The sequence below is a fragment of the Zeus faber genome (assembly GCF_960531495.2).
Source record: "Zeus faber genome assembly, chromosome: 16".
Taxonomy (NCBI): domain Eukaryota; kingdom Metazoa; phylum Chordata; class Actinopteri; order Zeiformes; family Zeidae; genus Zeus; species Zeus faber.
Window position 1 is genome coordinate 926,894 of NC_137202.1, and position 15,640 is coordinate 942,533.

Sequence of the window (15,640 nt, forward strand, 5' to 3'; positions counted from 1 at the left end):
AACATGCGCAGGCTGTCACTGACATGCGCAGTAGTAACATGCGCAGGCTGTCACTGACATGTGCAGTAGTAACATGCGCTGGATGTCACTGACATGTGCAGTAGTAACATGCGCAGGATGTCACTGACATGTGCAGTAGTAACATGCGCAGGCTGTCACTGACATGCGCAGTAGTAACATGCGCAGGCTGTCACTGACATGTGCAGTAGTAACATGCGCAGGCTGTCACTGACATGCGCAGTAGTAACATGCGCAGGCTGTCACTGACATGTGCAGTAGTAACATGCGCTGGATGTCACTGACATGTGCAGTAGTAACATGCGCAGGCTGTCACTGACATGCGCAGTAGTAACATGCGCTGGATGTCACCGACATGCGCAGTAGTAACACGCGCAGGCTGTCACTGACATGTGCAGTAGTAACATGCGCAGGCTGTCACTGACATGTGCAGTAGTAACATGCGCAGGCTGTCACTGACATGTGCAGTAGTAACATGCGCAGGCTGTCACTGACATGTGCAGTAGTAACATGCGCAGGCTGTCACTGACATGTGCAGTAGTAACATGCGCAGGCTGTCACTGACATGTGCAGTAGTAACATGCGCAGGCTGTCACTGACATGTGCAGTAGTAACATGCGCAGGCTGTCACTGACATGTGCAGTAGTAACATGCGCTGGATGTCACTGACATGCGCAGTAGTAACACGCGCAGGCTGTCACTGACATGTGCAGTAGTAACATGCGCAGGCTGTCACTGACATGTGCAGTAGTAACATGCGCAGGCTGCCACTGACATGTGCAGTAGTAACATGCGCAGGCTGTCACTGACATGTGCAGTAGTAACATGCGCAGGCTGCCACTGACATGTGCAGTAGTAACATGCGCAGGCTGTCACTGACATGTGCAGTAGTAACATGCGCAGGCTGTCACTGACATGCGCAGTAGTAACACGCGCAGGCTGTCACTGACATGTGCAGTAGTAACATGCGCAGGCTGTCACTGACATGTGCAGTAGTAACATGCGCAGGCTGCCACTGACATGTGCAGTAGTAACATGCGCAGGCTGTCACTGACATGTGCAGTAGTAACATGCGCAGGCTGTCACTGACATGTGCAGTAGTAACATGCGCAGGCTGCCACCGACATGTGCAGTAGTAACATGCGCAGGCTGTCACTGACATGTGCAGTAGTAACATGCGCAGGCTGCCACTGTTGTGCGTTACCACTGCGCATGTCAGAAGTTGTTGGCTGATGAGGGAGAGTGCTCAGTTGTATTTGTGTCCAAGTTCAAGTTCAAGACATTATTTGTCATATACATAGGGTTTTATATATATATATGCAGTGAAATGTCATGATACCTGGTGATTACGCACAATAAGCTCTAAATATACTATAATGTGCGTTCACCTGTTAAATAAACCAAACACAAAGAAAGAATCTGACGGATTTTGTGGATTCTTATCAGACACGGCAGTACAAGAATAGTCAATATATAAATATACAAAATAAGCAATGGGATAACTGGTGATTCTAAACAATTCTATGGATGTACATGTTATTTTAATTTCATACGCACACACACACACACACATATATATATATATATATATATATATATATATATATATTCGACTTAGATTCGACTCTATGTTATTGTCACTGCACAAAGTACAAGTACTGAGACAACGAAATGTAGTTTAGCATCCAACCAGGAGTGCAAAGGGGCAGTGAAGTGCAGCGTACATGTAAAATATAGGTATATGAAAAATATATAAATAGATTCAAGATTTCATATAGTATGGATATATGAACTATGTACACTATAAACATAATAAACAGTATAGACAGAATGAATATGAATGCACTAAAATATATACAGTATGAGCAGTATTAACAGTATTTACAGAATGGATGGATGGGAAAAATAACCACAATCATTAAATAGTAGTGTGTAGGTTAAGGTGCAATGTGCAAAATAGATGTGTGTGTGTGTGTGTGTGTGTGTGTGTGTGTGTGTGTGTGTATAAATCTTTCTTGATTCGCTGTTTTTCAGAATCTTGCCTCGGAGATGAATAAAGTCTTTAAGTGCAATAAACAGTAACAGCCACAAGATGTCCCTGCTCGCTTTTGTCTACGTAGTGCTAAATATACAGCAATGGTATTAAACACAACGGATTAAAATAAGAATATATACTGTACATACTGTTACATGTAGACATGGCAGTTTGTCAACATTGTACGACAGTTCTGACCTTAAATGGAAACACTTTACGATAAACCCCTGACGCCTGCAGAGAAGTGCTCGCTGCTGCTGGGTTCTACTTCCTGGTGTCAGACCCGGACTGCGCATGCGCGTGGACGTTTTTCCCTCTCTCTCTCTCTCTCTCACACACACACACACACACACACACACACACACACACACACACACACACACACACACACACACACACACAAATTGCATTCATTAGGGCAAATGTTATTCAGACGGTTTTCGCGTGATAAACATCACGTTATGACGGACATTCGTCCGGAACTCCCAAGGCTGATCGCATCCCCGGAATGAGACGCAGCTTAACGGACAGCGGCAGCGCTGAGTGTCGCTCACTGTTTTAAAGACTCGATCCTCAAAGTTCAACAGCTTCTTTTGTCATACGAACGAGAACACTCAAACTAAGTCTATCAAGATTCAAGAGGTTTATTCGTCACATACATATACATACTTTCATACATATGTCTTTCATACATGTTTCATACACCGGTGATAATACACCTGCTTCTGATTTCTGATCTAAATGTTTCACAGCCTTTTAATTTCAAAATAAAAGCTGTTTTTTTTAATTTAGAATTTAAAAGAACAAAGTTTAATAGCGTTTCTTTGTCATGGAAGCACTCAAACTATGTCTATATAATTATAGGATCTAGTCTTTGGCCTTTGATTTTTGATTTTTAAATAAAGGTCTTTGAACTGATTTTCAAATCAAAAGCCTGTACAACATGTAGTTTAAGTCCTATTATTACCTAGTCTGAGCATTATTGAACTTGGAAATTTTAAAATTTCAATTGAAAAGTCTTTGAACTTTTTTTTTTTTGTAAGATTTCTTCGTAATTATTGTCAAATCCATGCACACTGAAAGAGATTGGAGATGTTTTACAATAGGTTTTCAAAGCTTAAGAGCTAAAACTAAATTTTTGTCCATTATGGACTGTGAACCCTTAAACTTTTACCGAATCCTGTCGGAGGTACGGCAAACACAACTTTCTTATCAACATTTTTTTTAAATATACTGTCCAATGGTTTAATACTATCACAATAGCGGATTCAACAGACCATTACACATCAGTGGCAGCCATCTTGGTAAGGTGCCTCAACAGCACTCCTCTACATCAAACCGGCCCAATAACAGATAAATGGTTGTGATTGGCCCAACCGTGGGGAGGTCGGGTGGAAATCTGTCTGAATGGGAGGGTGGCTAGATGTGGTCTGCAAAGCAAATGAAACACAAGCTGCACTGCCAGTATTTGCTGCTAACTTACAGGAACTATTGAGAGGGAACTCAGCCTGAGGATGTAGATAAACGCAAAATACCAACAATGGCCCTACTGTTATGAACTAACGTCTGAATTCTAGGTCGAACACATGGCCATAATCTGAGGTAGAAAGCAACTTATCGATCGTAGCAATTAAGTGGAAGCTTGTAATCCAATTTGTTAGTCACTGCACGAGGATGTGATATCCTAACTGAAGGCTTGCCTTGTTGAGAAGGCTGACAGATTGCGTTTCAATTTGAATTTTGAAACCAAAAGAGTGTGTTGACAAGTAAATGCAATGGACTGGGGTCGCTGTTTCGCTGGCACATTGAATTGCCAATTGCAAAATGCATTTTCAAATTGCATGACCAAATTTCACATTCAATTGCCAATTGCAAAATGTATTGTCTATTTGAATATAGACCAAAGATCCACTGCAAAATGTAATGCAATTTAGCTTTCATTTTAATTTTTAATCTTAAATTCATTGCCACTTTGAACATTGAATTGCCAATTGCATAATTGATTTCCATTTAAATAGAGGCCAAAAAACCTCCATACGTGTGTGTCGAGGACAACTTTACATCAACACAGACAAAATGTCAAAACAAAAAAATAACAAATATCTCACCATTGAGCAATAGCGTTTCTTAAAAGCAAAAGAGAAATCATAGCTTACTACATGCAAATACAGCGCTCATAATTAACATCCAGTTTGTGCATGAACTGTTACTCACCGGTATTAGTACGTGACTATATTTTAATCATTGTTGTTAAAATCTTATACCACCTTATTTGATGCCTTGAGCTAGAACATATCAAAATATGAATACAAACAAAATAATAACCGACTTGAGAGCGCACCAAGCCACTTTATTTAACTCTGACCCCTTCTCCAAAATTGTACAGACATTATTTCAAAGGATTTGTTCTTCAACATCAGTCCCCCAAAGTGTTAATCAATGCATCTGTTGGAAGAAAATAAGCCACTATGAGCGTAGATAATCTGCCCAGTGGTTCCAGTCCTGTCCAGCAAAAAGCCCCTATACGCAGCCATGTGATGAAAGAAAACCCTGCGGTTCCCTGGATGAGGGTTGAGGACCATCTCCTCCAAAGAGAAGGCACATATTTTGGGAACAGTTGGCATTAACAGACGTTTTGTTGGATGAGTCGCAGTCCATTGATAAAAATGGTTATAAAATGGCTGACAAGGGTCATTCAAAAATAAGGGAAGGACTTTTCAAGTGAGGTATCGGAGTGACCTGTCAATGAGATATTGCTTTTATGTGGGGAGTTACCCACAGGATAACTCAAAATTCCACAGAATAACAAAGCCAATATGTAAAGTGGCTGGAGAGAAGAGTGATTATTTCATTAAAGTAAAAAACGAGGACAGACAGTGCAGTTTACAATACTTCCATGGATATAATACAGATGTTTTGTGCAAAGAACATGGATTTAGCACACAGTCAAGATGGCTTTTTCAACATTTTGCAAAGAAGATACTTTCAAACTGCAACATGAACATTAAAAGCACATACTGTACATATAAAAGTTAAGGGAACGACCTTATCAATATCCAGGTCCTCGGATCCCACAAAGCTCAAGATGTCAACAGAACATTGGGGAGACATCAACAAAAATCAAAACAGGCCATTTTGGCAACAGGTAATTTTCAATTTGGAGCAAAGTTTTACTGTAGAACCTTTTAATATTCAAGCACACAAACCTTAAATATTTGTTTATGAACAATTATTAATACCTGAGCCGGAAATCTGTAGGAGCCATCTTTTATTTTAACCTCAACTACAGATTTGTTAGAGAACGACATGAACGGATCTTTTATATAAAAAATATATACGCCCCTTCCCCTCTTCCCCAATTGCATTTGTCATAATTTTGGAGGCTACAATAAGGTATTTAAAGTTTATATCTTTTTACCTGTGCCATCAGCAGGCTAGCAAAGTAAAGTGGAGTTCTCAACCTGTAACGTCAATCATTAAACAAAGATGCAATAATAATCTTCAAGATCGACTTACAATAACAGTCTTTCGGTTGACCTTGATCAAACTGAGTTGAACAGTAGAACCACTGGGCTCCTGTATGTGTGTGCGCGCCTAAAATCAAAATGTTCTACTCACGTTAAACATTGCCTCAAAATGAGTAAAATGCATAATCCCCCTGACATGAACTTGGCATCAATAGAACAGACCATCACAACCAAAGTCAATAAGACGAGATGGATGTTGTTGATTAGCCATCAGACATGGGATTCTGCGTGTCAGTTCCATGGATGATCATGACTGACTGGGTGTGAGGTGGAAAACATGATAAACAACCTTGGGCATGCTAGAATACAGGTTTGACTAACTTATGATGGGGGGTAATTGCACATGGAAGGGAAGAGGAGATTGGTAACAATTTTTGAGGTAAAGGAAGCATTTAAGAAAAATAGCATTTCAACAAACGAATCCCCCCCTTCTCAGGCTTCGGATCACCACGAAACAGGAAGCCCAGGAAACATCATTGGCCTCGCAGGTGGACTTATGCTTTGCTCCTGGAACACTCGGCTCGTGTTGTCTGATGAGAGCTCCGGTACCTCCCCAGATCTCTCATGTGGCGCATGGCAGCGGCATTCGTCCCGTTCCTCAAGGGCTGAGGTTCACCCAGAGCCAGCCGAGAAGGGTCCCGTAGATCCAGGTCCTGACGTAGAGTTTTCTGCCCGACTCAGTCAACAGCAGAGGCGCGGTCAGTCCCCCCAAGATCAGCAACGACGGCAAGGTTTTCATGATGCTCAGTGAAGAGCTCTGGCCTTCCCCGGGGAAGCGGCTCCTTTCTCCCATGTCCTTTGACTCGTAGAAGCCGGTCAGCAGCCTTCGGGAAGACAGGCGGGTTCTCTCAGGAATAGAAACGGACCAGAGTGCAGAGGCCGCTCACATTTACAAAGCAGTAGTTCAAGTCACGGCCCCCCGTCAGGGGGGTTGTTGTTCTTGTGTGATATGGAAGTGAAACTGTCAAGATTATTTTGATGATTTTGAGAAAAGTGCTTAAGAGGAAAACTCATTCTAACCCAAGCCTCGACTCCCAAGGACCGAAAAATTAAGCATATGTTAAAAAGAAATACTTGAGTTTTCCCATTGATAGTCATATCAAGAATCATAAAACTTTTTTTGCATGATGATATAAATCAGCTATGTTATCTGCAAATGTCAACTACTCCAAAATATTTTTCAGCAGCATAACTGAAAATTCACATATGTACAGTATGAAAACACACGTTAGCACATATATATATGAATATCTATATCTGCTTAGTCTATTGTCTCCCTTCAGCAGGTTTTTGCAATGAGGATACACAAAGCCAATTTCATTTTTCAAAATTGAAGGTAGGAACAGGATTGCTTATTTTATAGCAATCACTGGGATCAATTTATTGGACAGGTTATAGGCGATCACTGTGTTGGATTGTAGGCAAAGCAAATAACAGCAAAAAAGTGTCCGCTTTTTGGTTGAAGATGCAGTATAATTCTGCATTTCCACTCTGACGTGATTCATCAATCGGCTCTCATACTCACCGGTCCTTAATCTCAAATCTCTCGTGCAGCCACCTGCGGAAGAAAAGTGGCTCCAGAGGAATTTCCTTAATGTCCAGGCGTTCAAAGTGGATGTGGACTCTGGGACATTCTTTGCACAGGAATTCTGACGAATAGAAAAACACAAATAAGAGACCAAACAACAGCAGGAACAGCCTTTCGGCCAACGAGCATGTACAGTTAGAGAAATAATTACACACACACACACACAAACACACACACACACACACACCTCACAAAAAGTTAGGGATATTTGGCTTTCGGGTAAAATTTATGGAAAATGTAAAAAGTTCACGCTACAGTGATATTATATCATGAAAGTAGGGCATTTAATGGTGATTTCCTCATCTCAAACAATTTATTGAAACAAAAGCCAACAACAGTGGTGGGTAAACCACAACAAAAAATGTCAGTGTCTCAATAACTTGTCATGTGCCCTTGAGCATCAATTACAGCTTGACAACGATGTCTCATGCTGTTCACAAGTCAACTTATTGTCTGCTGAGGCATGGCACCCCACTCTTCTTGAAGGGCGGCCCTCAGGTCATTGAGCTTCTGGGGTACAGAGTTACGAGCCTCTACACGGCGACTCAGCTGATCCCATAGGTTTTCTATGGGATTCAGGTCTGGAGAAAGTGCAGGCCACTCCATTTGAGGTACCCCAGTCTACAGCAGCCGTTCCCTAATGATGCCACCTCAATGAGCTGGAGCATTGTCGTCCATGAAGATGAACTTAAGCCTGTGTTGTTCATGCAGGGGCACAATGACTGCATTAATGATGTTATTCAGGTAGTATGGGCTTGTCACTGTACCATTCACAAAGTGTAGGTCAGTTCTGTATTGACTAGACACACCTGCCCACACTGCAACACCACCACCACCAAAGGCTCATTTGGTGACAACAGTGGGTGATGCATAGCGCTCTCCTTGACGCCTCCAACATCATTGGGGGCCGTCATTTCTGCTCAACGTGAATCGACTTTCATCAGAGAACAGCACTGAGGCCCACTGGTCCCTCGTCCAGCATAAATACTCCCTGGCCCGTGCACGACGACTCTAGCACGCAGACCACGCTGATGTAAACGGTTTTGAATGGTCTGACGTGACACTTGGGTGCCTCTCACCTCCCTTAAATGTGCCTGGAGTTGAGTGGCATTCATCATCCGGTTCCGCAGGGCACTGTTCACAATGAAGCGCTCATCAGTGTGGGATGTGGCCAAAGGACGTCCACTTCTATGCCTTTCTGTGACTCCTCCAGTGTCTCTGTATCTCTGTTGCAAGCTGCTGAGCTAAGCTCAGTGACCACTTCCCTCTGAGAACATCCTGTTTGAAGCCTCGCAATGGTGAGATACTGTTGATCAGTTGTTAGGTGTCGTCTTGGTCTCATGATGTCAAAATGTGAACAGCATGATGAAGAGGACTGTTTAAATACCAATTCTAATTGAACCAGGAAATTTATTGGTCGATTCATGGGTCGATTCAACACCTATTGTGAATTTTGCCGTTCAGCTCCTTGTTACAGAACAGCAAATTGTGCAAAAAGTACTGAAACATTGAACAGTTGGTCATGTGCATTCAAAAGTTTAGAGAAGGTCAAATTAAGTTCACCTGTAAAGGTTATAGTGCATTTTAGGTTCATCCTGAAATTTCACCCGAAAGCGGAATATCCCTAACTTTTTGTGAGTAGTGTATATCAGATTATCAGATTGCATTTCTCCCTCTAAGCCCCAAAACATGTATGCAATAACATAAAATGTTTGAATAAGACGGCATTCTGGAGGGAATGTTTTTGTTAATTCACATGAATAATTATTCACCCATTCATCTATTATTTCAACACAAACTGTATATTTCTTCACCAAATATATAATATACACAATATATTACTGTTACAAAGGAAATGCCCAAATTTGCTGTTGAATTGGAATTTTCAATTTATGGTGCAATATTCAGCACAATAAGAAAAAAAAGACCCTGCATATACAGTGGAGGAAATAATTACTTGATCCCCCACTGTTTTTGTCAGTTTGCCCACTGGTAAAGAAATGAACGGTCTATAATTTTAGTGGTAATTTTTGGTAGGTTTATTATAACATTTAGAGACAGAATATCAAAAAGAAAATCCAGAAAATCACATTAAATAAAAGATATAAATTATTTTGCATTTCATTGAGTGAAATAAGTATTTGATCCCCTATTAAAATATGACTTAGTACTTGGTGGAGAAACCCTTGGCAAGTACAGAGGTCAGACATTTCTTGTAGTTGATTACCAGGTTTGCACACATCTCAGGAGGAATTTTAGACCACTCCTCTTTGCAGATCCTCTCCAAATCTTTAAGGTTTCGAGGCTGTCGCTTGGCAACTCCAAGCTTCAGCTCCCGCCACAGATTTTCTATAGGATTAAGGTCCGGAGACTGGCTAGGCCACTCCATGACTTTAATGTGCTTCTTCTTGAGCCACTCCGTTGTTGCCTTGGCTGTATGTTTTGGGTCATTGTCGTGCTGGAAGACCCATCCACGACCCATTTTTTGTGTCCTGGCTGAGAGAAGGAGGTTGTCACCCAGGATTTCACGGTACATGGCCCCATCCATCTTTCCCTTGATGCGGTGAAGTCGACCTGTCCCCTTAGCAGAGAAACACCCCCAAAGCATAATGCTTCCACCTCCATGCTTGACGGTGGGGATGGTGTTCTTGGGATCATAGTCAGAATTTCTCTTCCTCCACACAGCGAGTCGCATTGATACCAAAGAGCTGGATTTTGGTCTCATCTGACCACATCACCTTCTCCCAAGCATTCCTCTGAATCATTCAGGTGTTCATTGGCAAACTTCAGACGGACCTGTACATGTCCCTTCTTGAGCAGGGCGACCTTACGGGCGCTGCAGGATTTTAATCCATTACGGCGTAGTGTGTTACCAATGGGTTTCTTGGTGACTGTGGTCCCAGCTGCCTTGAGATCATTAACAAGCTCCCCCTGTATAGTTCTGGGCTTGACCTTTCTCATGATCATTGATACCCCACAAGGTGAGATTTTGAAATAATCACACCAACAGTTGTCTCCTTCTCACCCAGCTTCTTGCCAATGGTCTTGTAGCCCATTCCGGCCTAGTGCAGATCTACAATCTTGTCCCTGATGTCCTTAGACAGCTCTTTGGTCTTGCCCATAATGGAGAGGTTGGAGTCTGATTGATTGATTGATTCCGTGGACAGGTGTCTTTTATACAGGTAACAAGTTGAGACAGGTGTCTTTTATACAGGTAACGAGTTGAGATAAGGAGTACTTTCTTAAAGCGAGAGGACTAATCTGTGGGAACCAGAATTCTTTATGGTTGGCAGGGGATCAAAATCTTATCACTCAATGAAATGCAAAATTATTTATATCTTTTTTTTATGTGATTTTCTGGCTTTTCTTTTTGATATTCTGTCTCTCACTGTTATGATAAACCTACCAAAAATTACCACAAAAATTATAGACAGTTAATTTCTTTGTCAGTGGGCAAACTTACAAAATCAGTGAGGGATCAAATAATTATTTCCTCCACTGTACACTCACCGGCCACTTACTAGGTACAGCTCTTCAATTGCTTGTTAACACAAATAGCTAATCAGGCAATCACATGGCAGCAACTCATTGCATTTAGGTATGTAGACATGGTGAGGATGACTTGCTGAAGTTCACATCGAGCATCAGAATGGGGAAGAAAGGGGATTTAAGTGACTTTGAACACGGCATGATTGTTGGTGCCAGACAGGCTGGGCTGAGTATTTCAGAAACTGCTGACCTACTGGGATTTTCACGCACAACCATCTCTAGGGTTTACAGAGAATGGTCAGAAAAAGAGAAAATATCCAGTGAGCGGCAGTTGTGTGGACGAAAATGCCTTGTTGATGTAAGAGGTCGGAGGAGAATGGCCAGACTGGTTCGAGATGATAGAAAGGCAACAGTAACTCAAATACCCACTCGTTACAACCAAGGTTTTCAGAATACCATCTCTGAATGCACAACGCGTCAAATCTTGAAGCAGATGGGCTGCAGCAGCAGAAGACCACACCGGGTGCCACTCCTGTCAGCTGAGAACAGGAAACTGAGGCTACAATTGGCACAGGCTCACCAAAAATGGACAAAAGAAGATTGGGAAAAACGTTGCCTGGTCTGATGAGTCTTGATTTTAGCTGCGACATTCAGATGGTAGGGTCAGAATTTGGCGTGAACAACATGAAAGCATCTTGCCTTGTATCAACGGTTCAGGCTGGTGGTGGTGGTGTAATGGTGTGGGGGATATTTTCCTGGCACACTTTGGGCCCCTTAGTACCAATTGAGCATCGTTTAAACGCCAAAGCATACTCGAGTATTGTTGCTGACCATGTCTATCCGTTTATGACCACTATGTACCCATCTTCTGATGGCTACTTCCAGTAGACTAATGCACCATGTCACAAAGCTCAAATCATCTCAAACTGGTTTCTTGAAGACGACAATGAGTTCACTGTACTCCAATGGCCTCCACAGTCACCAGATCTCAATCCAATAGAGCACCTTTGGGATGTGGTGGAACGGGAGATTGGCATCATGGATGTGCAGCCAACAAATCTGCAGCAACTGCGTGATGCTATCATGTCAATATGGACCAAAATCTCTGAGGAATGTTTCCAACACCTTGTTGAATCTATGCAATTAAGAATTAAGAATTAAGGCCGTTCAGAAGGCAAAAGGTTCCAACAAAAAGGGTCCAACCCGGTACAAGCAAGGTGTACCTAATAAAGTGGCTGGTGAGTGTATAAATTTGAAATTGTTTTAGAGAAACCTACTGCAAATTCCACAAATTTGAGTCTTGATTTGTGTCAAAAGATCAATAAGTAATGAAACTGTCTTCCATAATTTACTTACATTGCAATACAATTACTGTTATTATTGTAGTTTCATTAAGACATTTAATCTGAGAACTATTTTTTGATGAATATGATCATGTGGTCCGTCTACAGCCACAGATTATACATTTTATATTATAGATCTATACAGTCTCTTTCAAGGTGATTTGGGTTGAGGGGATTTAACGAAGCCAGTTCAGAACGTGCAGTAGAGCGGGTCGTCTAGTAAGCAGAAGGTTGCTGGTTCGATTCCAGGCTACTCCTGGTAGTGTGCTGATGTGTCCTTGAGCAAGACACTTAACCCCCTAGCTGCTTCCTGGGCGCCTCTACATGGCAGCCCACTGCTTCTAGATATGTCATACTAGGATGGGTAAATGCAGAGAAATTGCGAATTTCTAAAAGAAATTAAAGAAAACCCTTCTCAAAAGTCCGTCTCAGATTCAAATCAATGTAGCACAAGAGAAAAATTACATAAAGAGAATGAAATGTATGAAATGAAATGAATTAAATGTGAAAAAGAATTTGGATATATTTTCAAGTTCTAAGTCTCCTTCACACAAAGTTCAGGTAAACCTACTGAAAGACTTCTTTCATGGTCCCTTTCACACATGTAGCACACAACTGGAGATTGTCCCTGTCAGACGCATCTACACCTACTGGAAAAACTCAGTTTGGTTTAGGCGAGGGGCGGAGCCTGGGTAGAGCCTAGAAGCAGAGAACATGATGCAATGACGCATGATGCAGTGGAGTAATCACAGAACCCAAGATGGCGGATGAGGTTACCAACTTCTAAGTGACAGTGATTTTTTTTTTTTTGCATGGATACTCCATGTATTTAGACGTCTCGCAATATAAACTTATATTATTTTCTTTGTCCATGTATGTTGTGGTGGTAAATGACCCTCAGCATTACTTTCTTCTTTAAAATTAAATAATTTGATGTCATCACAGGGAACTATCAAAACAAAGCCAAAACATACGTAAATATCGGATACTATCAGACAATAATATATAATATTTTTATGAAAGTAGAGATGTGAATGTGTGACATCTCAGAGGCTTTTGAACAAGTGCACGAGAGGAATATTTTTCATTAATGTAAAAAAATGATTTATTGTTAGTTTACTACAGTAATTCTGCTCTCCTCTGCTACTAGCCAAGAAAAAAAAAAAGTCGTACCTCGTTGTCATGTACCTCTTTGATATATTTATCTTCTAATAGAAATCAAAAGTGTTGTTCTAACCCTATTTATTTGAATGGAGCCAAATAAATATGATTATTTATGTCCTGAACATTTTATTGCTGTTTTTATTATGCCGCTAACAACTATAGAGTAAAGAAGCAACATTTTGATTGTGGAACAGTTCAAACTGTTTTTCGGTACGGTGATGATAAAAAGTTAGTCTGGAGCACTGCTTTCCATCATCGTGTGAATATTATTAAAATAATCTTCACAACAGAACCAGGAGGTACTCAAAGAGAAACATGTCGTCCCCCCCGTCCCCCCCACCCCCCCAAATCTCCCACTTGTGTTTTCCTCAAAACACATCCAGGATTATTCCCTGAGAAACAGGATGTCTTTTTACAATACAGTGCTGGTCAAAACGGGGTTGTGAACAGAGGAATAGCCAAATCTCCAAAACAAGAGCGTGATGTTTACAGGAAGAACCAGATGTAGGCAATATGTCGCAAATTGTAATTTGATACATGATCGCACCCAACTGACACAGCGGGTGTGAAGAAAGTGAAGCTCCAAACAGGAGAGCAGCCATTTTGAAAAACTGAGCATTAAAACACGATCTGTATCTAAATAAGGAAGTACGCATGTTAATGCAATTTGTAAATGCAACGGGAATGCTATGGGATCTGCCAGAACACATCTGGAGCTGGTCTGGTTCCCAGCCAGGTGGGAATGCAATCCATAGTTGAAAACGTTACCAAACTCCAGACAACGTATCTAGATACAGATCACATCTTAATGCCATGTGGAAAAGGAGCACCAAGTACCTGGCATGGATGGGGCCGGTTGCCTCTGTCCTCTGGCATCCAGCGTTCCCTCATACGCCACCGTGACATCATACACGGCATGGAGGTGGTCCTTCATGGCTTCAATGGCTACGTGCGAGGCCTTCATCCGTGGCGTGAGGGTGTGCTTCAGAACAGCCAGTCCTATGCAGAGAAACACGACAGTGGGATCATTTGCATGTGGCCGAGAAGCGCATCGTGTCCCAGGTTTGAATGGGAACAACACAGCCACATCACATTTTCATCCACAGATTAGCACGCTTGGCCAGGTGCTCAAATTTACCTTTTATATTCAGGGACTTAACATGAAACTGCGTTATTACAAACTGAAAACAAAAGGCTAAACGGAAAACGCAGAGCAGCAGGAAATTAAACAAAACTGTTGTTTTTCCAAATCCTGTTATTGGGCAGATATAGCGCCACTCTCCTGCTAATCCCTCTGCCCTCACTAATAGCAGATAATGTCGTAATCACATGATGCCCAATCTCTGGGGCGATTTACTGGGATTACTGGGCTTGTAGTGGGTCTCGGAACTCGCATTGGGCACTGTCCGCGATGCCCCACTTCTGCATTGCTGCCCTGAAGTGTCCCACACCTGTCCTCAGGCGGTTGAGGGTTGTCCACTGCTTTGGGGGCAGGTGCTGGCCAGGAACATCTGTGGGATCTTCAATGTAGTGGTGAAGCCTCGATGGTTTGGCTGACTTCCACTGGTCCCTCCATCTTGCCTTGACCCATGAGGTCTTGGAGATGTCGGCTGATGTTGTGCGCAGCAGTTCTTGGGTGTTTATGGCAAAGGGGCGCCAGGACTTGAGGCGCATGCGCTGTGGTGTCTCCGTGGAGATTTTGTGGAGGAGGTGGGATTCACTCGCCTGTGCCTTTCGAGCAAGAGCCAGCATGGCTCCTTCTCGCCTGATCTCTGCTGGAGCGAATCCTCCGAGGACGGGCAGTTGGTTTGTGGCTCGTAGGCATTCGGAGACAGTCCAAAGGGTGGTGTAAAGGGCAGTGTCCAGCTTGTTGACGTGGGGGCTACGGCACCAGACCGGTGCACAGTACTCAGCATTAGAGAACACCAGGGCCTCGGTGGAAATGCACAGTGTCTTTGTGGAGGCTCCCCATGTGGTGCCGGGTAGACGACTTATTAGCGCGGCGCGGGAGGTTGTCTTTGCCTTGACCTTATTCAGGTGTTGTCTGAATGACAGTGTCAAGCTTCACACCAAGGTATATGGGGAAGGGCTGGTACTGTAGCCGGGTGTTGTCAACCATGATGTTCATTTCATGGAACGCTTCTTTGTTGTAGAGGTGGAACATTGATGATACAGTCTTGTCAGCACTGAGCTTGAGGCGCCAGTTCTTCAGGTATGAAGACAGGATTTTCATGTCTTCAGAGAGGCCCTCCTCTACTGCTTCCCAGGATGCCTTGCTCAGTAGGATGGCCAGGTCATCTGCATAGCCGTACTTCCTTGATTGTGTGGCAGGTAGGTCGTGGATGTATATGTTTAACAGTATAGATGCCAGCACTGAGCCTTTTTGGACACCGTTCTTGAGCTTTCTCACCCTACTGCTTTGGCCATTGCTGGTGTGTAGCTGAAAGCTGCGGTTGGCTCAGCATCTCCATTATGA

General features: G+C 42.6%; 1 protein-coding gene across 5 annotated transcripts in view; it reads right to left on the reverse strand.

The window, feature by feature from the left end:
- Window positions 1–15,640, reverse strand: part of agpat5 (1-acylglycerol-3-phosphate O-acyltransferase 5 (lysophosphatidic acid acyltransferase, epsilon)) — a 28,141-nt gene that overhangs the window by 6,229 nt on the left and 6,272 nt on the right. The window contains exons 6-8 of one of the 5 annotated variants that reach the window (XM_080016522.1): window positions 14,002–14,163; window positions 7,106–7,229; window positions 4,372–6,404 (exon numbers count right to left, since the gene is read on the reverse strand). In XM_080016522.1, coding sequence (XP_079872648.1) covers window positions 6,179–6,404; window positions 7,106–7,229; window positions 14,002–14,163 — 512 coding nt within the window. In that variant the 3' untranslated portion in view covers window positions 4,372–6,178. Of the gene's footprint in view, window positions 1–2,202; window positions 2,323–4,371; window positions 6,428–7,105; window positions 7,230–14,001; window positions 14,164–15,640 lie in introns of those variants that run through there. The other 4 variants (XM_080016523.1, XM_080016526.1, XM_080016524.1 and 1 more) reach the window with 4 other exon arrangements.